We start from the raw sequence: 25000 nt of genomic DNA on the forward strand, positions 1-25000 counted from the left end.
CCCAAAATGGTGTGCAAGTAATTGAAGAGTAAAGTTGGACAAACTCTACTTTCCAATTCAGATAATACTCTGCTTTATTAAGGTAATTAAATGGATGCTAAATTAAAATTAATATATTAAAATACAGTAGAAACTAAGTAGTGATGACTCATGATTAAAAGGAATGTCTGTTACTTGCACACTGCCATTCCTTCTGTTATTCCTGTTACACTATTTTCCTGCTGCTAAAAGATTGCATTAAATAACAATATGCACTGTCCGTCCCAGATCTCTTTACTTCTGTTCAGTACTTAATGAAAAGCTTACAAATACCACTCAATTCATTGTCAGTTCTTTTTAATACTATAAAACCAGGAAGCTTTTGAAAGGCTATTATGATAGACATTATATATATTACCAAGCCTTGAATTTGGATCAAGGCTGGCAATTCAATACAATAGTTTCTCATGTTAAAATAAGCTATAGATATAGATATTGTAGAGAGAGGAAAGATGTGAACAGAAGAAATTTATCAAAGAATGTACAATCAAATATTTCCTATCATTCCGGTTAAAATGGAAGCAGATATGATATGCCACATGAAAACCTTTTTTTTTTTTTCATTTATTACACAAATAGTTAATCCAAATAAAGTTACATTTTTTTAAAAGTACAGAGGCCTGGAGGTCAGGGTTCCTTTTGTCTTCAAACTTAAGCAAAGAATAAAGGGATCTTTGAACCAGTGGTTGGCAGTCGCTGTTAACAAGGAAATAATGTTTTTCACTGTAAGTCTCATCTACTGGTTGTGACTGTTTTTTCCAATTCACATTTAGTGCAGGAAGAATTGGACTGACACGATGCTAAGAACCTTTCCAATCACCCACACATAATTGGGCTGTTTAATTAAGTGATGCACATAATATGCAAACCCAATGCGTTCAGAAATGCTCCAGCTAAACTAAAATGTAAAAAGATGGTGTGTTTATGTCAAATAACAATTTTAGTTCATTTTCACAAATCCTACAATAACTCTTGACATTTGAAAGGGGGCACATGATCTTTGTATTTTCTCCTAACTTTCTTGGCCCCTTCAATGAGGTATGCTTAGAATTTTAATATACATTCACTCACAATATATACTTTTAAAAATCTAATTGTCATTGCTTATTTATTCTAGGATAATCCCTATGTATTTTTTGCTTTTACCATCTTGATTCAATTCAAGTTTCAGAATTTTTCTTCTCTCATTTCAGAATACAGAGCCTTATATTCATGTCCCAATGAGCAGAGAAATACACCAGGCTTGTGCTTACGTCATCTAATGAGAAAATAAATAATGATTACGTAAAGTAAAGGGAAATCCTTGCTCGATACATCACTAAGGGGAATTTTAGATCTGTCAGTATAATAAACACTAAGGGAGAGGAAAAGAGAAATCTCCTTAACCAAACTTGACTTTGTTTCCTTCTCTCATTCCTAAAAATTTTCATTGATGAAATATATAGTATTCACTAGGATACCCATTCAAATCAGCTATTGTTCTGATTTCATTTGCTAGCTGCATGATGTATTACGCTTTCTTAGAGCCTACCAGGCACCCTCTGACTTTTATTTGCCTTCCCACTAGAAAATGGAAAATAATATCTGAGTAAGTTCTCCCTCCTTACCTCTGTCACACATAGAAATTTTTGTCCCTATTAGAATATTTGCATATATCAAACTGCATAGCTATGGAAAAGATTTTGTTACATCTAACACTGAATTTACTAAGGTATGTGTGTGCATATATATAAATGTATGTATATGTGTGTACATATATGTATGTGTGCGTATATTTTTTTCGAAAAAGTTATCCTTAGATTTAGAAATCTGTTGCTGGTTTCTGTCTCTTTTAATGTTTAGAAAGTATCGTAGTTTCTGAATTTTTGGATGTACTCAGTTAATCCCCATTTTTGTCAGTGAATTCCTAAAGTAGCTTGTGGGAACAAAGAAATGCAATGGGACAGTAACTGCAGTGATGTAGGAAGAATAAAGGAAATATATCACTTGAAATGAGTCACTTAAAAATGAGAAGTTCTACATTTTGAAAAGTATTCATTTCTAAACAAGGCAAGCGATGTAGTCCACATATAATGTGTAACATTTGTTTTTGCAGGAAAAACTAATTTCAGTTTATTATATTAAGTATTTAGTAGCCTGAAATATTTTTTTTCTGGATGTGCTTATGTATATGGATTTAGAGACGATAATATTGGCTTATTGGTAATGTTAGAAATCCCTCAGAAGTGCACCTGTGCTTTCCTACACATATCATTAATTCTAATTTTTTGGTATATATATATATATATATTATGGAATTAGAGTGAGTATTCAATTGGTTTTGTGTTAGTTGGCTTAGCTTTCTAGTTAAAATTTGCAAAACATACATATGAACACGTAAAGATGTGATTTTAGGATGACATTGAGGGCATGGCTATTTTTTCATCTTGAACTTATAATTTTAAGGGAAATACTCCAAACCAGTAACATTTTTAAGGGTAAAAAATATTAATCTAACTATAGTGAAAGGACTAACAAGTTCTAAAGGGTGTGAAAGTAGAAGCTTACTTTGCTTATACCCGTATGTATCACAATAGCAACAAGTTAGAGTTATATATAGACTGAAAATCTGACTGCATACTTGCAGTGTATTGTGGCATCCCTCCACTCATAAAACTTTTTTCGTAAAGTGTATTTGCTATCAACTACATAAAGAACTTTTACTTGTCAGTGTAAAGATAATGAAGTGAAGACACCATATACTGAAAAGTGACAAAGGGCTGTTGGGTAAAAGAAGTGTGACAAGTTCATATTACACGATAGACTTCATATAGAAGAGATGATAGAGATAGAGATAGAAGAGATGATGAATAGATTACCAGCCTTTTCCAAGTTTAGTATGTCTATCATTATCTGTTCTTTTCATTTCAGTTTATGGTTCATTGTTATTTGGAGACAGTATGTGGTAAATGATTGTTGGAAGAAAAGGCATGTTTGTAGATAGATGATTTTTTCCTGAGCTGCTTGTTCAAACTATTTTATTTATTTATCAAAGAACAAGCAATTAAGTAAACTGGCCATTAAATTTTTAAGCAACCAAAAACTTGGGCAACCCGTCATGTCAATTAATTTTCTAGCATACATTTCAGAATATTTCCTGTTATCATAAATTCAACTAAAGTTGTCTATAGGTATGCTGATATGTTCTAAAAAAAGTTCAGAAGTATTTTTGAAAATCTCTGAATTCCTTTCAGTCAAATGTAATTCTTTTTCTTCATATTGCCAAAGTAGATCCAGTTAATCTGTGTTTCAAAATGTCAACAGAGGATAGAAAAGACATAGCTATTTCTCAGTATTAAATATGAAGGTTTTTTTTTTTTTGAGGAAAATTAATCCACTTTGGATTTCTTTTCTTTTCCTTTTTCACTAACCTTTGTTTCATTAATCAGTTCTCCTTTCTTTATGATATAAAGTGCCAGATTGGAAAAGTTTGAACAAGCTAAGAAATGAGTATTTAAGTTGCCAACTCTATTAATCTCTTTCTGTTTCCAAAGACACATATCCATTAATTTGTTCTAAAGGAGTATTTATATGAATAGTTAGTTTTATTTACAGTAAAAGTGAATTGTTTTTTCTTACTAAAGAAAGTGATTGCATTTTCGAAGGTCACAAACCTGGCAAGTTGACAAGCTGTTTGATTACATGCTGGTTAGTGCAGGCAATGCCTTCAAATAGTGTAACTACCGCCCCACTGAGCATGTACTTAGACTTTTTTTTTTTTACAAGGTTTTACTCATTCTCCTCTCTTGCCATCTTTATCCTTTCTTTTTTCCCAGTACTTTATCCTTAGCTTTTCCTTCTCTGTATTTCCTTTGCTTCCTTCTTTCTCCTCTGTACCTTTCTTTCCTTCCTTACTTCCTTTTTAATATTTTTTCCCTAGACTTTCACATTTGTTGATATCTTTTTGCAATCTATTTTTCCATACAATTTGCAACCTCATCACCATTTCCAGGCTAATTATACAAGTACTAAGCCATGGAAAGTTCTGGAATTAAAATTAAAAAACAGAACAAAAATAAAGCAAACCTGTGATTCTAAATGCATGCAGCCGGTTCTGTGAGGGTGGGCAATAGAGTAAGTCAAAGTAATCAGATTGTTTTAGCTTAAGTTCTTGTAGTCATCCTTTGCTCCATGTTTTAGCATGCGTGTGAACTCAATGTAGTTGAAGTTGCCCTTTTTGTCGATAGGTGCCTCTCTGTATAGCTCATCCACCTCCTCAGCTGTAAATCGATCCCCCATGGTTGTCAGCAGCTCTCTCAGGTAATCCTCCCTGATGGTGCCTGTTGCTTCTTCATCAAAATAAGCAAAAGCATTTCTGATGACATCTGCTGGGTTTGTACCATTTAACTTCCCACAAAACACAGGGAGGAGGGTGAAATTTATGGGATCCGCAGCATCATTTATCATAGCATCAATTGGATTCTAGCAGTTAGAGTCTTCCCCAGTGAAGCAAGCATATCATTCAAATCTTCCTTACGGATATAACCATCCCTGTTGCTATTGATCACGTGGAGGCTTCTTTGAACTTCTGAGTCTGTGATTGGTCAAACATGGCAAACGCACCGGATGTTGTACACTGAGGGAACTTCTTGGTGGTCTTCGTCTTTGCCTTTTTGTTTGATATGGTGGCTGCTTAATTCCAGCTGGAACTGGGTTGCCTGCAACCTCTAGCATATTTTCTATCTCTGTTGCTGTGTTTTTCATCCCCCAAAGTTCTGTTTGACTCCCTTTTAGAATTTCTAATTCCTCCTTTTATTCATGCATCATTTTCATGGTTTCCTTTAGTTCTGTATCCACGTTTCCCTTTAGCTCATTGAACTTATTTAGGAGACTCAACAACATCTGTGATTAGATGATCGAAGTCTGAACTTCTGTGATTTCCTTTTCCTTTTCTTTTTTGCTTCTTTCATTCTCAGAACCTTGAGGAGAAATACAATGGTAGAAAAGAACTTTTAAGCAAAGTACTGTTTTTTTCCAGTTTAATGAATATCCTTCGAGTGATATTTAGATTTCTGGACTTCCTGATATAAGTTTAAGGCACTTTGAAAAATGAAAATATATAATGAAGAAGCCAGAATATTAGTCTTATGATTCCTTCTTTCAGAATACCTATCTATATGAGACTGTATGAGTTGCTTCATGTACATATGTACTTCAATATGTATTTTTGGTAATATATATTCAATATATTTTGTATATATATGAATACACACAATATAATTTTGAAGATGGTGATTGTGCTTATGACAAATATGCTTTTTACTAGTTTAGACAATAGATACTTACATACACATTATTTCCAATTGCTTAATCTTTATTATATATTTTAATCATACCTTTTAAACTATTTCAAAAGCCTTTTCATGTGTAGCATGAAAGATTATGGGTTGTGAAGTATTGAGAACATGGCTGTCTGTTTATTTTTAACTATGCTAGCCAAGGCTCAAATATCATTGCATAGCACATGAGTGATGTGGAACATAGCGCTTGAGTCTATTGAAATCTGCTGTCTTGGAAAGCTAGTATCTAAGTGCTACTGTTACATCATTATGTAATATTACATTTGTTATATAAAAATTAATGGCCATCCTTGCTGAAGAATTCATGAAAGATGATATATAGCTACTCATTAGGTTCACAGACAAGCATTTAGTCATGACCATCCTTTCTCACTCTTTCTCTGTGCCAGGTGCCAGTGTCAGTGGCCATGATGACTCCCCAGGTGATCACCCCTCAGCAAATGCAGCAGATCCTTCAGCAGCAAGTTCTGTCTCCCCAGCAGCTCCAAGCCCTGCTCCAGCAGCAGCAGGCAGTCATGCTGCAGCAGGTAATGTGTGTTACCTGCTTTGGTGTGCCAGCCTGGCTCAAAGGTGTGCACCGTGTAGACAGTGCCATGGCATGTCTGACAATTCATTTCCCATTTGCAAGGTACAACCTAACAGCATAATAGAACATAAATGTAACATTTTAATTGCAGAACTGCGTGTGAAATTTTAGTTCCTTTAGTCTTTTTAAATCCACTTAAGTCTAGAATAAGAGCAGGAAGAGGTGCAATTTGAATATCGAGTAAGTCAATATTTAAATATTCAAATGCTTAGGTACATTTGATTTGAAGACTTGCCATAACAGTATGAAGAGACTTATAGATAACTATGGCTTTTAAAACTCCTAACACTTTAGCACAACTTTTAGTTCACATGAGTATGAATTTTTGAAATGGCTATTTTGTTACGATTATAGAGAAAGTAACATTACCACATTTTTCTTTCCAAATATGCTGTGTTTATGGAAAGAAGAGTCTACTTATTAGAAGTGGAGTTAGGTAACTAAGGCACAAATTCATGAAAATTATCTTTTTTAAACAACAAAGATAATGCTCCTAATACGTACATGTTTAGAGTCTTGAGTGTGTGATTTAGGTACAATTTGTGTTGAATATTTATTCATAACAGAGAAAATGTGCCCTACCTGAATTCTTATATATTCAATTATTTTACTACCTGCTATCATCTGCTAATTATTTGCTACAGGCCAGTTGCCTATCTTTCTAAAACTTACATTCTTCTATACAGCAATGGATTTAATCTTTTTCCAATAAGAGTTGAGAAATTTGATTTAATGTAGCTAAATTTTGCATAATGGAAGTGGTAGAGTACAAACTATTTTTATAATATAAGCCGCCACACTCAGGGCATTTGGCTCTGGCCATTTAGATCGCAGATTTTCTATACCCTCTTGTTTAGGATATTTTGGATTCTGGATTGGAAAATTGCAGCGCTGCCTTGGGGGAAAAAATGTATGTAGATCTGTCTCTTTGACTCCAGTGCATATTTTTTTGTCGTTTTGTGAGGCGAATCTTAATGGCTACTCTACCATATGCCAGTCTAGAAGAGTTTAGGAGATTTATAATACATGCAACTTTTGCCTTTATTTATTAAAGTCAAAATGGTTTATTCAGCAACAACTACAAGAGTTTTACAAGAAACAGCAAGAGCAGTTACATCTTCAGCTTTTGCAGCAGCAGCAACAGCAGCAGCAGCAACAGCAGCAGCAGCAGCAGCAGCAGCAACAGCAGCAGCAGCAGCAGCAGCAACAGCAGCAGCAGCAGCAGCAGCAGCAGCAGCCACAGCATCCAACAAAGCAAGCAAAAGAGGTAGGACCTGGTTGTCCCATTGGTATATAATAGTGTGAGAGTAAGAAGGGGCGTCAAGAGGCAAGAAGAGTCTTAGATCTTCCCATAACAGGGCTCTTGCTGTCAAAGATGCTTTATTATATATTTTTACTGAGCTTAATTCCAGGGACAGTGGAGCCCTCATGCTCTCCTTTTTTGTAGCATGGGACTTGAGAGTTACCATCCAATGCTGCTGTCGTCTAATGTCAGCTAATGAATCACAAGGTATAAAGAGCAGGCTATTTGGTGGCCAAAGTACTGATTATCTCATATCCACCGAGAATCCAAGTTGGCGAAGGGACCTTCCTTTTTCTCAGTGGTACAGCTCAGAGAACATGCATGCAAATTTAGCCTGTTGTTGGGGGTGGGGGACCAGAGAAGAAACTGGTGGAGCACAGATTTCAAAGTCACAGGCCCCTGATTAATGAACTGCTCCTGTAGGTTTGGAGTGGCGAGTAGAAAGTTACAGTTTGATATGCTCATAAATCAAACTGACAAGCCGGCTTCTCAGGCCTAGCTTGTGCTTGTCAGCAAACTGCATCAAATATAAACATAATACAAACAAAACATGTTGAAGTAGTTAAATTGATCAGCAGGTATCAGAGCCGTTGTCTTCAAGCTGCCCATTATGCAAACGTACAGGAAACAGTTTTGACCTCCTGAGGCTTTGTTTCTGTTTGGATTTGTGAATAGAATTTCAGACAGCCATCAAGTACAGAATAGAAACTGCTCCCTTATTTCTCCGGAGGCTTTGGGCAATCCACATGACTTGCTCCATTATGCAGTCTGTTTTCCAGTGAGCGCATCAGAAGTTTCTCTTTTCCCCAAACTAAAAAGGAAAGGTCTTCCCCAGTAGCTTGTCTGTCTCTGAAGTGTGACTACTTTCTCATACCCTCCCGACTCTGAAGAACTCTAGTTTGTCTTGTAATGCCTCACAAAACTGGAAGTTATACTTTTCCTATAATAAGGACACTTTTCTGCCTTGAACATAATTCTGGCTTTAATATATTCCAACAGGAGAGGAAAGAGAGAGAGAGAGAGAGAGAGCTAACAGGCCTGTTCTGTGAAGGCTGCATCCCAGTTTACTAATAGATCACTGGAGACCACATTCATGGGCCTCTGCAGATCAAACTTATTCAATTGGAAAAAAAAAAAAAAAGAGTCCTGCTAAAGTTGACTGTTTCTATAAAGTGTTTAGTCCTTTAGTCTAGGTAAATTTATTATCTTCTGCAATAAACCGATTAAAAAGCAAATCTGAACCTTTGTTATGTATTTTCCCTAGACATTTTTCTGTACTCTTTTAATGCAGGGTATTTGGTTCTCTGCTGCTGTTTAATATTTGAGAGAAAGGCAACCTAAAATCTAGAATATGCTCACAATTTATCCCTGAATATTGACCAGGGGATGATCATTTAAAAAAGCTCACTGATGCAATGAAAGAAATGTGCATTTCTCTGTTTGAGAGCTGTTTGTGCAGGCCATATTCTCTGCTGTTTACTGGGTTGAGTTTTTTGACACCAGCAGCAGCAGCAGCAGCAGCAGCAGCAACAGCAGCAGCAGCAGTTGGCAGCCCAGCAGCTTGTCTTCCAGCAGCAGCTTCTCCAGATGCAACAACTCCAGCAGCAACAACATCTGCTCAGCCTTCAGCGTCAGGGACTCATCTCCATCCCCCCTGGCCAGGCGGCACTTCCTGTCCAGTCACTGCCTCAAGGTACACACAAAATGTTTTACAAATTTAATTTCTAATCCAACACTCTCTACCATTTCATGGCCAGTCCACGTTGTACCTTGAGAAACTTTGGTTTTCATGACCTACAAGTTTCTTATTAAAACATGATAGTTGGGCGATGGTGGCTCAGTGGCAGAGTTTTTGCCTGCCATGCTGGAGACCTGGCTTTGTTTCCCAGTGTCTGCACATGCAAGAAAAAAGACAGGATTGTTAACAAGGTCGCATGACCTATTTTCTTGAGGCTCAGAAATTTTACTACATGTTGCTTTCAAGTGTGTAGTAAAACTGCTTTCAAGTGTCTCGTTAGATATTAAATGCGTATTTATTAGTCTTGTGGGCAGAAAATAATTTTATAAGGGCAACACAATTCAAGCACTATTGAATATACTCTGAGGATCTATAGGAAATTGACTTAGTGGGAAAGCTAACAGTGGACTATGCAAGTGAGAGGACATGATTTTGGTGGCCACCTGGTAAGAAAAAGATAGAAGGTCCTAGTCTTCACATTGAAATTCTCACAAATAAGAGAAGGGCTTTATGTATTTCTATAAAGCACATTCCAAGTTAGCCTATGTGGAACTCAGCCCATGTCTTATGATCATATTGATCCTATTTTCTCTAAAATAATATTGTCTATGCTTGTATTGACTAGTAGTTTAAAAAAAGTTTTCAATGCTATTCATTTGTTTTTCTTCTAAGGAACACTTTGATTTTTACTGTGATAATGATAATATATATGCATCATTCAACCTTAACTTTGGGGGAAGGGAAAGGATTCTAAGGAAAGAAGAAAAATAATGGTAAAATGGCTGTGCTAAAATTTTTGATTCAGGTAAAACTCATATAATGTTAAATTTCATAAATGGATATTTAATTTGCATCTGGACTTTATTGGAACAAACTTTAATCCAAATGAACTTTAATTCTATTTGTCACAGAGTGACTCACATTGTAGCAATATTTGCTGTACATTTTGCCACGCCATAGAACACACTGAAGAAAATCAAGAACAAGTTATAAATATACAACTGAACAACAAAAAATGTATTATATACACATTCTATTAGCTTTCAAATTAAAATTTTCTCTTATTCATTTGTTTTCTTCTGTTAGATTTATCTTTTATCCCCTCTTCTATTTCTACTCTTTATAAGATATGAGTGATAAAATGCACGGTGGAAAAGGAAATAAATCTGAAAACATATCTGGGTTTGAGAGAAAAATTGATATATAAAACAAAAAAGATGAAATCACTAAACATGTTTCTTTTAATAAAGGTGGAAAAGTTTATTTGAATAAAGTGGGATCAAAATATAGTAGATCCACTGCCTAAAATTCTTATTGGTACCATGTAAGACACGTAAACTGAGGTTATCACTGAAGTTTTCACCGTTTAGATGAGTTTGAAAAAAGCCATTATAGAAACCTATGAGCCAAACACAATTGTAGTGTGTCAGATACCCCAGCTACAATAAAGAAACGTAACTTTATAGTACTGTATTAGAATCCCGAAAGTGGAATGGGAAAAAGGAAAGAAGAAATTGTTGGATTAAATAAGCCTTGAGTCATTTCTGCCTTTGTGATTTTGTTATTTCAGGTAAAAGTATTTTGGATATTTTATAATCAGTTTCCCAGGTCACTTTGCACCAGGGTTTTGGTTGATTGATTGATTAGCCATGACTAATATAGCCTTATGTAAAATGGAATTCAGATGCAATGATGATTTTATCATTATATCTTTTAAAATATGCCATAGTTACAGGCATTTATCCCCATGATTTAGCATGACTTCTTCAAGCTGCTATTAAAGTTGTGACTTCTTACAACTATATAAAAAATGTGTATAAGAATCAGATAGAAATTTTTAAATTACAATTTTGATAGAGTAATAGATTTAAGAACTTTTCTCTATGTTGCAAAATAATGTAATGTGTTTTATAATTTTAAAGTAAATTATTTTAAATATGAGGCATTTAACAGCATCATGAATATCATTAAAATATTTGGTTTAACATAAAACAGGCAATTATTAGACCATCTCTAGGTATATGTGCATGTTTTGCATATAGAGTGAAAGTTGGTAGATTCACAGAAGTCAAATAACAAAGGAGGAATTTGTAAACCAATCTCAAATAAAAAACTGATTAAGAAACTATTTAATATCATATAGATGATATAGTTTATATACCAACTAGTAATTAAATTTAATGGCACATTTTCATGAGCAAGTGTGATTGTCTGCAGGTTAAAGAATAGGAAATTACTGTGCATGCACTTTAAACTTTGATATGTTTTTGATATCAGACAGAAGTCAGTTTATATCCCAATATGCAATGTATTCATAGTTTTACTATGAATGTGTGAACAGCAAAATTTTATTTCATTCCCAGTTTTTAAAATATATTTTTGAATTTATGAAAGTTCTTTAAAATATAATAATCTTTTTGTTACCCATCTGAAAGACCAAATAGGAAATGCTAGATAATCCAGCCAGCAGTATTTTGAAGCTTATAGAACTAGATGAGCTTGGAATTAGAGAACTCTTAAAGAATAAAAATATTTTGAAATAAAGTACAGCATGTCCTCTATTCTGAGTTAGAAATGTGCTTTGGTTTTTCAGTCAATATCAGCTATTTTACTTGGACTTCATTCTCTGTTTATGGGCATCCTTACAGCCAATTACCTTCCATAACACCACTTCTGGAGTCCTTGATCTTTTGCATAATTAGTGATCAGGTGCTTGCATAAATGACCATTGTATCTAATCACTGTAACAGTACAAGCAATATAAACAGTACACCAGGAGAATTATTGGTACCACCTGAGTATTTTCTTTCAAATACCTATAAATCTTCAATTTGCAACTTGGAGGGAAAATACCCTATGGGGCTATTCATGCTGAAATTCTATCAGTGAGCTAAACTTTACATATATATTTATTATTACAGGAATAAACCTCTGAAAAGATGCCTGTGAATGCTGTTAACTTTATGTACAGAAACTAACACTAAATAATCAAATAAATAAGGACCTATGAAAAGTATGTTGGGTTAGTTTTTGAGAAAATGTAAACAAAATAGAATGGTGGAGATGAAGTTATATCATAATTCTAACTGTGGTAGAATTGTCTTATGTACTAGCATATATAACATTAAAATATATTTAATTCCATTTGGAACATGTCTTTTTTTGAAGTTCTATTTGGCAATTCTTTATATCTTGAGAGGAAGACTCAAAAGCAGAGTGTCAACTTTGACATGTTAAAATTTCATGATGACTGGGCGGGCCGCGGTGGCTCAGCGGGCAAGAGTGCTTGCCTGCTATGCCGGAGGACCCCGGTTCGATTCCCGGCCCCAGCCCATGTAAAAAACAAACAAACAAACAAAATATAATAAAACAAGAAAATGTTTAAAGATGTTTCCCTTTCTTCCTCCCTTCCTTCCTTCCATCCTTCCTTCCTTCTCTCTGTCTTTCCTTCCTTTCCTCCCTCTCTCTTAAAAAAAAAAAAAAAAAAAATTTCATGATGAGAAAAACTGAGAAATTATTGTTTTGTAATAGAATGTCAAACTTTAAAATAAAGCCTGTAAAAATTGGAATAGTAAAGTTGTAGGAGAAATTTTCTGATTTCAGATATATTCCTGCATCCCAGAAGTCTCTTCTGGTGGAAATATTTGTCTTTGGTCAGAGTTTCATCTAAATACCTAGTTTTCCTCCCGATAATTCAACACTAGGACAAAATGTTTATTTGTTGCACCTCTCATTAGACGTATATTTTTAAATGGATATTATACCTGAAGTTTATAATGGGCCTCTAGTCAAATATAAATCAATAACGTGTTAGGTTTGGCAGAGTATAAATGAACACACAGGTATCTGAAGGATACACAAGAAATTAGACCAATGGTTACCTCTGGTGAAAACTGAGGAATCAAAGGTCAGATTACTAGTTTTTTGTTTGTTTGTTTGTTTTTTTAATGCTAAATGGTGGGGATCACATTTCATTCTTTTTCCATGTGAGGGTCTCCTTATTGCCATACCATTTGTTGAATTTCTGTTTGTTTTGGTTTTTTGTTCGTGTTTGGTTGGGAAGTGCAAGAAGTGCACGGGCTGGGAATCGAACCTGAGTCTCCCACATGGCAGGCAAGAATTCTACTACTGAACTACCCTTGCGCCCCCCAAGTTACTAGGGAAACTTTTACAATGTATTCCCTCCTCTGTGATTTAAATTTTTTGGCCATGTGCAGGCTAGTTTTTTAAAGTGTAAAATTTATATTGATGCAATGAGATGAATGAACCTGGGGGACCTTATGTGATACAAAATAAGCCAGAAACAAAAGAGCAAGTAAAATATGATCTCTTTTAGAAAATAATTATAAGAAAATCAGAGCCTAGATTGTGAGCTCTTTTGTAGTTACAGTTAGTCCAGAGCTATAATTGTTATTTCCAGACTTTTGAGAGACTGTGCTATTTATGTATAACCTAGTATTCTCTTGGAACTTTGGGTACCTGTATGACACCTAAGACTCAGAGTTGGAGTTCTGCAGATCTGAAAGTCAGCATTGCCTCATACAACAACTGTTAAAGAAACTGAAAAAGAGATTGGGCTTCAGTTAGAGATAAGAATGAAGCCAATCAAATCAGGACTAAGGTAAATCAAAATACAGGGTTAAGGAGGACATAGTCTGTATTTTAGAACTTCACCTACCCAATGAGACCAGAGGAAAGAGGTTTATTTTGTCCAGAACCTAAATTTTCTGTAGCATTTAATCTAACTCAACCTATCTAGATAGATCATTTAAACAACCCAAACACATGGAGCCCGGAATGTGAACGAGGGCTTGTAATCATGTGTGGTTCATGTAAGGCCTGGATACATCCCAGAGTATGTTGAGCAAATAATTAAAAGTATTGGCAAAGTTCCTTGAAGGACAGGAGAAAAAATATGGAACTATTAAGCTTTACCACTGGGGAAATCCCTGATACTGACTCAAACATTAGGGACTCCCAAGTCAATAGGCCAAGTCTTTAATCTTGAGACTTGCCCTTATGAAGCTAAGCCTACCTATAGTTATGCCTAACAGTTGCTTGCAGAGGATCTCTTTTGCTGCTCAGATGTAACCTCCCTCTCTCCAAGCCCAACTCTGCAAGTAAAATCATTACCCTCCCCACCACATGGGACATGACATCCAAGGGCGAAAGTCTCTCTAGCAATGTGGGATGACTCCCAAGGATGAGCCTGGCCCTGGCACTGTGGGGTCGCCAATGCCTGCCTGACCAAATGGTGGGAAAGAATTGTAACAAAATAAAGCACCAGTAGCTAAGAGCATTCAAATAGAGTCAGTGCAGAGGCTATTCTGGAGCATACTCTTATGTAAGTTTTGACTAAATATTGCTATTTACCACGTTTGGTGAAACCCAAACCCAAACCATTCCTGCTAACCCTAAAGAACACTTGGGTTCTAGCTCAGATTCTACAAAAGTTTCATGAACCTCCAGAGGGGTTCCTAGGTCAGAAAAGTCCTGAAACCTGGAGGGCCAGCCTCTCCAGAACTTCAACTAGATCCGTCTCCCAATCCCATATTATCAACACCCCATTCCAACATGGAAAAGTTAGAAATGGTAGAAATGGGCCTAGTCCAAATACCCCTAAAGATCGCGAGAAAGATCAAAGAAGAAGGAGGAGTTATAGCAGAGAAAATAGAATTTAGCGAATGAATATGACTGCTGAATTATTATACTGATATTTCTTCTTAGCTCCAGTGTCTTGAAGCAGCTAGATGGAAAAATTGTGGAACTGTAATCTGTACCAAACTCTGAAATCTGTTCCATAACTACTTGTTATAATGTACTTTGAAATTTAGTGCTTTTTTGTATATATGCTATATTTCACAATTAAAAACATTTTAATGAAAAGTGAAGATCATATGATAATATCTCAATTATTCAAAATAAAGCATTGAATATAAATTTGGTTTAACAAAATAGATGAGTGATGCATATACATCAACTGAAATTCACTTTTAATAATTTTAATTGGAAGTAACCCTAGAAAATTAAGAGTACCATTAAATAAGTTAATTGAAATTTTACAATATACTTTGTATCATAATGTATAAAATTATTTAACATTAAAAAATAGCTACTAGACAGAAAATTAAAGGACATTGCAATAATCTTTATTTCTGAGTATAAAAAAGCTGCTAATATAACTTTTACAAATAAGTAAAACAACTGGAATTTTTAAATCTTGTGCCCTGGGATGTAAAATCTAGATATGAATTATCAAATTTTAATTAAGTCTTAGAACAGTACCGGGCATGTAGTAGTTACTTTATAAATTCTAGGTGCAGAATTAAAGAATTACTATTAAATTACTTTATCTGTGGTATCACAAGCAATTTGATTAGGAATTCAACCTTTTATTTATTGGATTCCTGTGAAAATAAACCTTTAATATTTGCAGTACTGGTAGTGAACAAGAACAAGTCCAAGTTATCATCCAGCAGTAGAATAGGGATTCTCAAATTTTTGTGATCATGGAATTTTAAAATTGCATAATAAAACTTGTAGGCACCAAGCATAGTAAATTTCCTCAAAATAAACTACTGAGGTGAACAGTAATCTTCACTTAAAAATCTTAAAGTTGCCTATTGTTCTATGATGGTCTAGTCTTGATTTCCAGATTGTTTGCCAGGGAACATGTGTTCCGGCCAATTGATTAACTCCTTCACGTAAAATTCACTGAGCTTTGAGTCACCATGGGCACTCTCATAGGCACAGGGAACACAGCTGTGAATAAAAACAGACATTCCTATCGTCAAAAATGTATGTTTAGTGTAGAAGACAGGCAATCAATAAGTTAAGCAAAATATAGAGCTGTGAGTGTTATCTATCATAAATTTTTTAAAATAAATAAAATCAAGGATAAGTGAACATGAAACAATGATAGGAAATGGAGAGGCATTGAACTTTTTTTTTTGTAAACTGTATGGCGGGGTCACATTTCATTTTTTTTCCATGTGAGTATCCTGTTATTGCAGCACCATTTGTTGAATTTTTGTTTGTTTTATGTTTGTTTATTCTTGGGGACGTGCATGGACCGGGAATGGAACCGGGTCTCCCACATGGCAGATGAGAATTCTACCACGGAACCACCTTCGCAGCCCACCCCCCCACCCCCCACCCTGCCTCCCACCCCCCCACCCCCCACCCTGCCTCCCACCCCCCCATCCCCCATCCCCCCACCTCCTACCCCCCTCCCCAACCCGCACCCCCGGGGATTGAACTTTTAAACAGAACAGCCAGGAAGAATTCCTGAGGAGAAGATATATAAGTAATGACGTGAAAATGTGTGGAAACTCTGCCACATATTAGCTCTGAAGCAAGTTTCCTAATCTTTCTGTGTCTCAGTGGCCTCATCTCAGAAATGGGATAATAATAGTAATAACAATAATAATTAATGGTAGTACTGACTTAGTGGTTGTTTGGGGGATTAGATATGCTATTATGTGTGACGCCCATAGAACAATCCTGGCATACCAGAAGCACCATATTAGTATCTGTTAAGTAAAACAGAGAAGACAGCTAGCTGCTAGAGGAATGGGTCAGGGTGAGGGTGGGAGGGCACCTTATAAACAGGAGCTTAGTTTTGAACTTGTAAGGGATGGGAAGCCTGGTAAAGGTTAAATGTAGATGCCAAATACACAGTTCTGTATTTTAGGGAGGGATTTGAACTAGAGATGGATTTGTGACCCCTAACCCAATATTTAGAATTTATAACTGATACAAATTAGCGTTATGTATTAAAAAAAAAAAAGGGTTTATTTTTTTCCTCAAATATATTTGGATAACACTGATTTACAAAAAAAAAAAAGTCCAAGATCTCTTAGTTACTTATCTCAGAACTTTTATCTATGCTAACACAGAAAAATTGAGACCACAGAACTCTTAGATTAATAGCTTTCAAGAAAGTACTGTTCTGTAAAACAGTTTGTGAAACGCTGAACTGGTTATTTTATAACTGCCTGAAAAATAACCTAAATCAATTGTTGTAAACAATCAAAAGTTCAAATCTCATAAAAATTTCAAAATTATACAAAACAGATTGGCTGATTCTTTCATATTCATAAATAGTATTTATAGCAATAGAAAAAAAGCCAAGTAATTTTTAATGGGAATAGTTCGTCTCAAGAGCTGGGTGACAGTTATGTTTAAAAATTTTCCCCTATATTTACAGTACATGGGAATCACCTGTGGAGTTTCAAAAATTACTGATTCTTGCCACCAGAAACTGTCTTTGGAAATTTTAACATATCCTTAGATGATTTTAATATATATACGCTTTGGGGAACCACTGTGACAAAGAATCAATATTCTTTTGGCATCATTTATTCTTTGCACTTTATTTATAATATTTAAAAGTCATTTCCAGGTGGGCAACGGTGGCTCAGTGGCAGAGTTCTCACCTGCCATGCTAGAGACCCAGGTTTGATTCCTGGTGCCTGCTCATGAAAAAAAAAAAAAAAAAAGTTATTTCTCCTGATTTTAATCAAGAATCGTTATTTGAATAGTGAATAAGTCATTTATTCTTCATATCTTTATTGAAGGCCTAGTGAGTACTTAGCAACTTTTTGTGCCATTGCTGTGTCATGGTGATACCACTAATATTTAATACAAATGAAAAGTGCAAAGGAAATATATTTTTAAAAGGTAAGTAGATATTTGGTTAAATTCTCAGTAAAATCCAAAAACTAAATTGTTAATATCATTAACTGGTATAGTCTCTGAAAACATCTGAAACTGAGCTACAAAACATTATTCGCCCCTCTGTCTACGCTAGAATCAACAAGTACTGTTTATAATTCTTTAGACATGGGTCTTATGCTTTAGCAATGCTCATAAATAGAATGCCCTTTAAGGGCCTCAGAACTTCTATGTGGAACCAAAATGTCTTGGAGAATTGCGTGAATCTGTTATAATCTATTAAATCAACAAATACTTATTGAGCACATACCAGACACTGTTTGAGGCACTGGGGATACACCAGTAAAATAAGAGATCAAAAAAATTCTTATAAAGCTTAAATTGTAGTGGAAGGAGCTGGTAATCAGTAACATAAGCAAATTTAAAATAATATAGTTTCAGAAACTAATAAATGCTCTAAAGAAAAATTAGGTAGGTGAATGAGACAGGGAATGATAGAAAGTAGGGTCAAGAGGAGCAATAGTGGATAATAAGGCCAAAAGTCTCTCAGAGGAGGTGATCTTTGAGAGGAAGCCCTGCAAAATCTGCAACAAGAGGAGTCTGGGTGGTGGAACAGCCAGAATGATGTTGGAAAGGGAGGGAATGTTTCATGCTTCTGAGATGCACACAAAGGCTGGTATAAGAGAAAGAACGGTAGAGAGAGGGTGAGAAAAGGTGAGGCCAGACAGGCAGGCAGGAGCAAGATAATAAACACAGCACCTTGTAGACCACGGGACGGGTTTTTGTTTTGTTTTGTTTTCTCTTTTGGCTTTTTTCTAAGTGTTCTGGAAAGCCTTGGGAGGTGTTGCCTTGGACACAAAGGCATGTCCTAATTTACATTTAAAGAAATAATTTTTGCCTGTGTATGAAGAGTCAACTATGCGGAGGCAAGGTGGAAGCAAGAAGAAAGGAGCTATAGCAGTGGTCCAAGAAAGAATAAACAGTGAAGCAGAGGCAGCAGGTGAGGTGGTGAGAGTTCTGATGCAGTAGATATGGTTATGCTATCACGAAGAAGAATTTGCTGAAGGGTGTTTTTTTTTTTGCTCTTTGTTTTTTTTTTTTTTTTTTTTTTTGCATGGGCAGGCACTGGGAATCGAACCCAGGTCTCTGGCCTGGCAGGTGAGAATTCTGCCACTGAGCCACCATCTCACTGCCCTGCTGATGGGGTTTTGCTATTAGAACACCATGTATATATATATAAAATCAAAATACAGTCAGAAAAGTTTCAAGATTCAAGGTTAAAGCTAAAATTAAAGCAATAATTACTGATCCTTATTTAAAATAGTTTCCTGTTAACAGAAAATACATATCTTTGTAAAGCAGCTCCTTTTTTATTTTTAAAAAAATGTAATTTTTAAATAACTTTGGAAACCTGAGTTATCCTGTCTTGTCTTTATCTCAGGCTGTATCTTAAAATCTCAAAGAGCCAGAATCTCCAAAATGATAAGATGACCTCTGTGGAATTGTGATAGCCATATCAATTTAAGGTGGCCACTGTGATGAATAATTTGACCAAAAGTGATGTTGGGAACAGTGAGAATTCTTCTATTGCCATGCACTGCTTACTACTACATCCAGATCAGTGACTTTTTCACTTGCGGGGGTGGGGATGAGAGGGCTCACTCCTTTCACCATCATTTTCTATTATCTTGCCCCCTGTTTCCCTTTCTTTTCCATCCCAGCTAGCTCCCATTTCTCTCCATAACACAGAGCACTGTAAGTGGTAGAGATCTGTGCTGGATTAAGGGGCAGTACGAGGGGGCTGGGGGAAGGGTGTATTTTGAGTAACTCCTCCATACTAATACTAGATATTTTAGATGAACATGGTAATAAAGTTCATAGATTTTGGAGCCTCAGGGCTTTGGTTTGAATTCTGTGAACCAGTTTTAAAGTGAGTGATTTGGAGCAACATATTTCATCTTTCTGAGCCTCAGTGTTCTCAACTATAAAGGATAATGAATCCTAACCTCAGATGAGGTTAACTGAGATTACAAATTCAATGCACCAAGGTAAGCACTTAAGGAATACAGTAAATGCTCAATAAATGATGGCAGTTATTTACCCTTGTGCATCTTTATTCAGCAATTTTCTTAAACTATACTAGTTTAAGAACAAAGGTATTCAAGTCAGACTATCTGGATTCACATCGCAGGTTGCCACATATAAGCTTTGTGACTTTGGACACCTTATTGAACCTCTCTCTCCCTTTGATTCCGTATCCTTAAATTGGCTAGAAATACCACCTGTTTAGGATTGTAATGAGGATTAAAGGGTACAAGATATATAAAGAGTATATGAAAGCACTTGCTTTTTGGCACTTGCCAAAGTACTTGGCACAAATAAGTACTATTTTGTAAGCCAAATATTATAAACAGTTGTCTCTCAACACCTTATTTCAAAATTATAATTAAAAACAAAGGACTGTGCCTAACTATTCTGTTTTCTTTTTTTTTGTATAAATCTGGTAAATTTGCACAATCTGAGTCAGATAAATTTGTATAATCTGAACCAGGGAATTATTTAAAATGAGTACTTGATTTATTCTGTCAGTCATAAAATAAAGGAGAGATTTAGATATTATCTGCTTAATTGATCCATGTAAGTAAACACATTGCTTTATTCAGATGAAATTTCATTATTCAATGTATCTCTCTGAGAAAGATCAAACAATTAGATATTTGTCAGATCTCTTGAGGTGGCTGATTACTATTTTTCCCCAACAGTTTGTTTATCTTTTTTTTAAATTTCTTTTGATATGTGATATACTGATAAAAACTAGCAACGAGTAAAAGCTGCTGTGAAAATTTAAATATTTAAATTTTCAAATAGAACATGCTGTTTTTTTTTTTTCTATTAATCCTTAATATCAATACTGCTCTTCCCAATGCTGTTCCCAAATTGGTTGTCTTCATCAAATAATTGGTTGTTCCAGAGAAAAGCTACGATGCTGCTGGTTTAAGAGTGAGTTTTTATTGCATATTAATTTTGCTGATCACATCACATTTGTTATTGGAATTCATCTATTAATAACACTAGCTCATTCGAAGAACTTTACCTTGTTTTATTAGTGGGGTTTTCTTTCATTTTATAGCTGGCCTAAGCCCTGCTGAGATTCAGCAGTTATGGAAAGAAGTGACTGGAGTTCACAGTATGGAAGACAATGGCATTAAGCATGGAGGGCTAGACCTCACCACTAACAATTCCTCCTCGACTACCTCCTCCACCTCTTCCAAAGCATCACCACCAATAACTCATCATTCCATCGTGAATGGACAGTCTTCAGTACTAAATGCGAGGCGAGACAGGTAAGTAGCCTGAGATTTATTCCACCTTTATCTGTCACCAAATTTCACTTTCACCATCAATGAAAGTAAAAATAATGATATATACCTAACCGGGGCAAGCTGGATGGAATCACAAACTGAGTAGAAACCCTGTAGATTACCTTATAGATTCCTTTTTATTAAATAAAGTTCAAATGCCAGCAGTTTTATGGGTATCTTCCGGGGGGGGGGGGGGGGGTTGCCAGAAATAATTATTTTTTCACAAGTGCATGTGAAATGATTGGATAAATGCATTTTTATGACCAAGATGCTGTGATTAACCTGATTGCTAAGAGACCATTTTACCCTTTTTGAAAGCTAAGAATTTATTCTTTAATTTCAAATAATTAAAGATGTGTGTATGTATATACCTTTATTTACCTTTCAAATATATGCTTAGAAATCAGAGAATAGATATGCATAAACATAGATGCATCAGGCATAATAAACCAGAAGATAGAAGATCTGGTTTGCTTTATTTATTGTCTGGCATGATGGAATTCAACTTTTTATGGTGGTGATTTTCAAAATAAATTTCACCCAAAATTCATGAAGAAAAAGTGATTGGATTTCAGTTACCACATTGAGTATAGTATGTTAGATAACTTTTCAACTTCCTGTTTTTAGTTGTGTAAAAACCACCTTTGTAAAGGAGCACCCATGTACTTTTATCCATTTAGTCCCATTTAGTCAGGTATATAGCTACCTAATCAAGTCCTTGGAAGTAGGTTAACTAAGTATATAAGCTAATATTGCTGAACATTAAAATCTTTTTAAAAGTTGAAACATAAATGTAGAATTTCTTAAAGTGGTTTAGACTCGTTATAAATAGAGTTCTAAATTTCATATGTTAGTGAAGTGGATTAATAATATTCTGTTATGTACTGTGATATCTGCCGACTGCCTAACTGTGATAAATTCTGTGTCATAAATAAAAAAACATATTTATTGCAGTAAAGTTTAAAATAGGATGCTATAATTTGGTGGTGTTTCTGGCCTTTATTTGTGCATCGTGGAAAATTTTTCTTGTTAGCTTTCATTATTATAAAATGGTGTGCCTGTATGCTTTCATGCTGCTGTTTTAATTGAGATTAATTCGATGATTATATATTTCAGAAGTCAGTTGATTTCTCTAGCATCTCTCTATCTCATATAATACTCAGTTATCAAAACTCTTTGACAATTGTATGAGGATATAGCTAATGAATACCGTTCAAAAGTGGGTTTTTAAAATCAGCTGTAACTAGTAGAAATATATAATGGTTCGCACATAAATATTAAACAATTTAAATGAGCCTAAAAATCAATATCTTCTTTAAAAAGAGCAATGCAAAAATCTTATGGTGACTATCCTATTACTTTTCTTAAAAATATAAATTTTTCACTTGACCACCTATATATATATATATATATATATATATATATATATATATGTATTTGTTTAGAGGTAAAATGTTACATTAAGGTCATATGGCAGGATTAGCATATGATATTATACAGTTCTCTTAGTTTTTCATCCTTTATTAACAGTCATCTTTGGCTCTATTTCTCCTCTAATTGGAACATCATCTAGCCTTGGCAGTTGAACTATTCAATAGAACGATTAAATTTTTCTGACTGCTCTGAGCTGAATTGACCTCTTTTGACCTGTTTGTCACTGATCGTAACCTGACAGGCGCTAGCAGCCTGCGACGATTATGGCTTTTTGAGATGAATCTGATGTCATGTTCTTTCACTACAGCTCATCGCATGAGGAGACTGGGGCCTCTCACACTCTCTATGGCCATGGGGTTTGCAAATGGCCAGGCTGTGAAAGCATTTGTGAAGATTTTGGACAGTTTTTAAAGTAGGTTTTTCACTTTTTTTTTTTTAGGGGGAGTGTATGGGACTTTTAGGCCTGTGTTAAGTGAACAAAAGAAAGATGGAGGAAAGTAGAGACCAATCATGAGGCATGCTGAAAGTTATCTGTGGGTTTTCAACAAGTAGCATGGTGATGTCAGGCTAAAAAGTTAACTCTTCTTCCTTATCTTGTCATGAAAATATTTTACAAATCATCCAGTAAAGATCTCTGGGTGAATGAAAAATGTTAGCACATTAATATCTGATAATAGTATCAGCTATCACGGAAAGACATGTTTGCTAGACAGCATTCTCTTCTGTTTCAAGTGTTTCTAATTAAAACTCCTGGTAATTTTAAATATGACTAGTCATATTATATCAAATATGCATATATACTTGAATAAGCAGACATATTTTGCACATTTACTTTTCCAATATCATTAAAGGATAATAGTTCTGAAATATCATTGATATTGAATATATACATTTAGCCACAAGAATAGAAAAAAAATGAAGTAATAGTGCCATGAAATTTCAAGAAATAACTACATTTCCTTCAAGTTGTTACTTGTTGCTCTCGGAATCATAAAGAAATAGTATTTGTTTAATAGAGTGAATGGCTTCTCTAGCTTAAAATAAGCATGTGTGTAGCCTAATCTCTCCATAAAGTGATATTTTATTTTTTTAAAATCCTTAAGGGGTTCTTTTTCGAATGAGAATATTCATCTTTGATGAAACATCTTCCATGCACAATTCTGGTATACGAGAGATCTAAACAGAGAGCTACAGATAGGTTTATGGAGATGAGTAACTTCACAGGTTGAGGCTCTTATGTTGTCATGGTGCAGCTAACAGGGTGAATGAACTGTTTCATGCTTCATCAACAATTAAGTTAATTAGCTCATTTGAAATTGCACGGCTTTGTTGCCAGGATGTTGGCAGAAACATCAAAAAGATGTGTTTACAAATGGTAGACTGCAGGGTATAGAGCAAAAGCACCTTAACAACAAGCACAAGTTCTTGGCATCATAATAACTTTATAACTGAATTACAGTAAGACTTCCACAAGGATTTTTTTTAACCCTTTCTTGTCTCTGACCAATTAAGAGAAAATTTCTTCATACACTACTGTGGCTCTTTGTGAGTGGCCTTAAATGAAAATTTATGCTTTTATTATACTAAAACTGTTGTGAGCTGCCATTTTGCTGGGTATGAAATTGACTATACTGTTCAAAGTAAAGAGGCTATGAAAAATGTTAGGTAACTCTACTGAAGTTTTCCTCTATATAAAAATAATATTTTTTATTTAAAACAGAGAATTTATGGATATTAATTTGAACAATGATTTCATATTTCCTCATTTGAATACATTATATTCATCCTATCAATGTATTACATATTATCCCTTATCATGAATATTACTTATAGGGTTTTTGCTACTGTTTCTCAAATATGGTGACTTAGGCCAAAGAAGTAGCCCAATCACCATGCATTTTAATGCTTCTTGTTCTTTCTGACAAACTTCAAAATAAGTCCTTAAGAAAATACACAATTTTTCTTCAAGTGGTGCCTTTAATAACACATAGAAGGGAGCACTTTTATTTGTCTCAGATATTTATATATGTTTTATTATTAAAAACAGGTGAATATGAACCCTCATTTTACTCTCCATGGTTTCTTTTTCTACTTTCATGAAATGTTTTTTAAGAACAGAAGAAATTGCAATTAAAAAAGCATTTTCTTTCAATTAAATATCAACTTTGATTTCAAAGACTGACCATTTTTCCAACCCATTAACTTTATAGGGGTGACAGAACAAATGACAGTAGATTTTAAGGCCTTTCTTTTAGTTCATTTTTGTTGTGATATGTTTTAGATTCTCTAACTCAAAGATCTGTGCTAAATTATGTCAATAGAGCTAATGTCAGTATATTGTACTGAAATGAAATGTTAATTAGACATATTTTCCCAACTAGTAGTGTCTTTTCCTTAAAACTGTATGAAAAATTTGGAGAGATTATATGTTCTGAAAGGAATAAACTTCAATTATTCAGAAAAAAGTTTATTTAGTGTCTGTGTGGGAAGTGAAATGAACACATTTTAACTTACAACAAAATT

At 34.8% G+C, this 25000-nt stretch overlaps 1 protein-coding gene and 1 pseudogene across 6 annotated transcripts in view; one reads left to right on the forward strand and one right to left on the reverse strand.

Annotated features, from left to right (window-relative positions):
- The window catches only part of FOXP2 (forkhead box P2), a 587369-nt gene that overhangs the window by 519881 nt on the left and 42488 nt on the right, over positions 1–25000 (forward strand). For all 6 annotated transcript variants that reach the window (XM_077113417.1, XM_077113328.1, XM_077113646.1 and 3 more), the window contains 5 exons: positions 5768–5905; positions 7037–7231; positions 8771–8960; positions 20812–21025; positions 22785–22889. In XM_077113417.1, the coding sequence (XP_076969532.1) occupies positions 5768–5905; positions 7037–7231; positions 8771–8960; positions 20812–21025; positions 22785–22889 (842 nt within the window). The remainder of the gene's footprint in view (positions 1–5767; positions 5906–7036; positions 7232–8770; positions 8961–20811; positions 21026–22784; positions 22890–25000) is intronic.
- LOC143679355 (myosin regulatory light chain 12B pseudogene) lies at positions 4177–5372 on the reverse strand (annotated as a pseudogene).

The sequence above is a fragment of the Tamandua tetradactyla genome, chromosome 1 (assembly GCF_023851605.1).
Source record: "Tamandua tetradactyla isolate mTamTet1 chromosome 1, mTamTet1.pri, whole genome shotgun sequence".
Classification (NCBI taxonomy): Eukaryota; Metazoa; Chordata; class Mammalia; order Pilosa; family Myrmecophagidae; genus Tamandua; species Tamandua tetradactyla.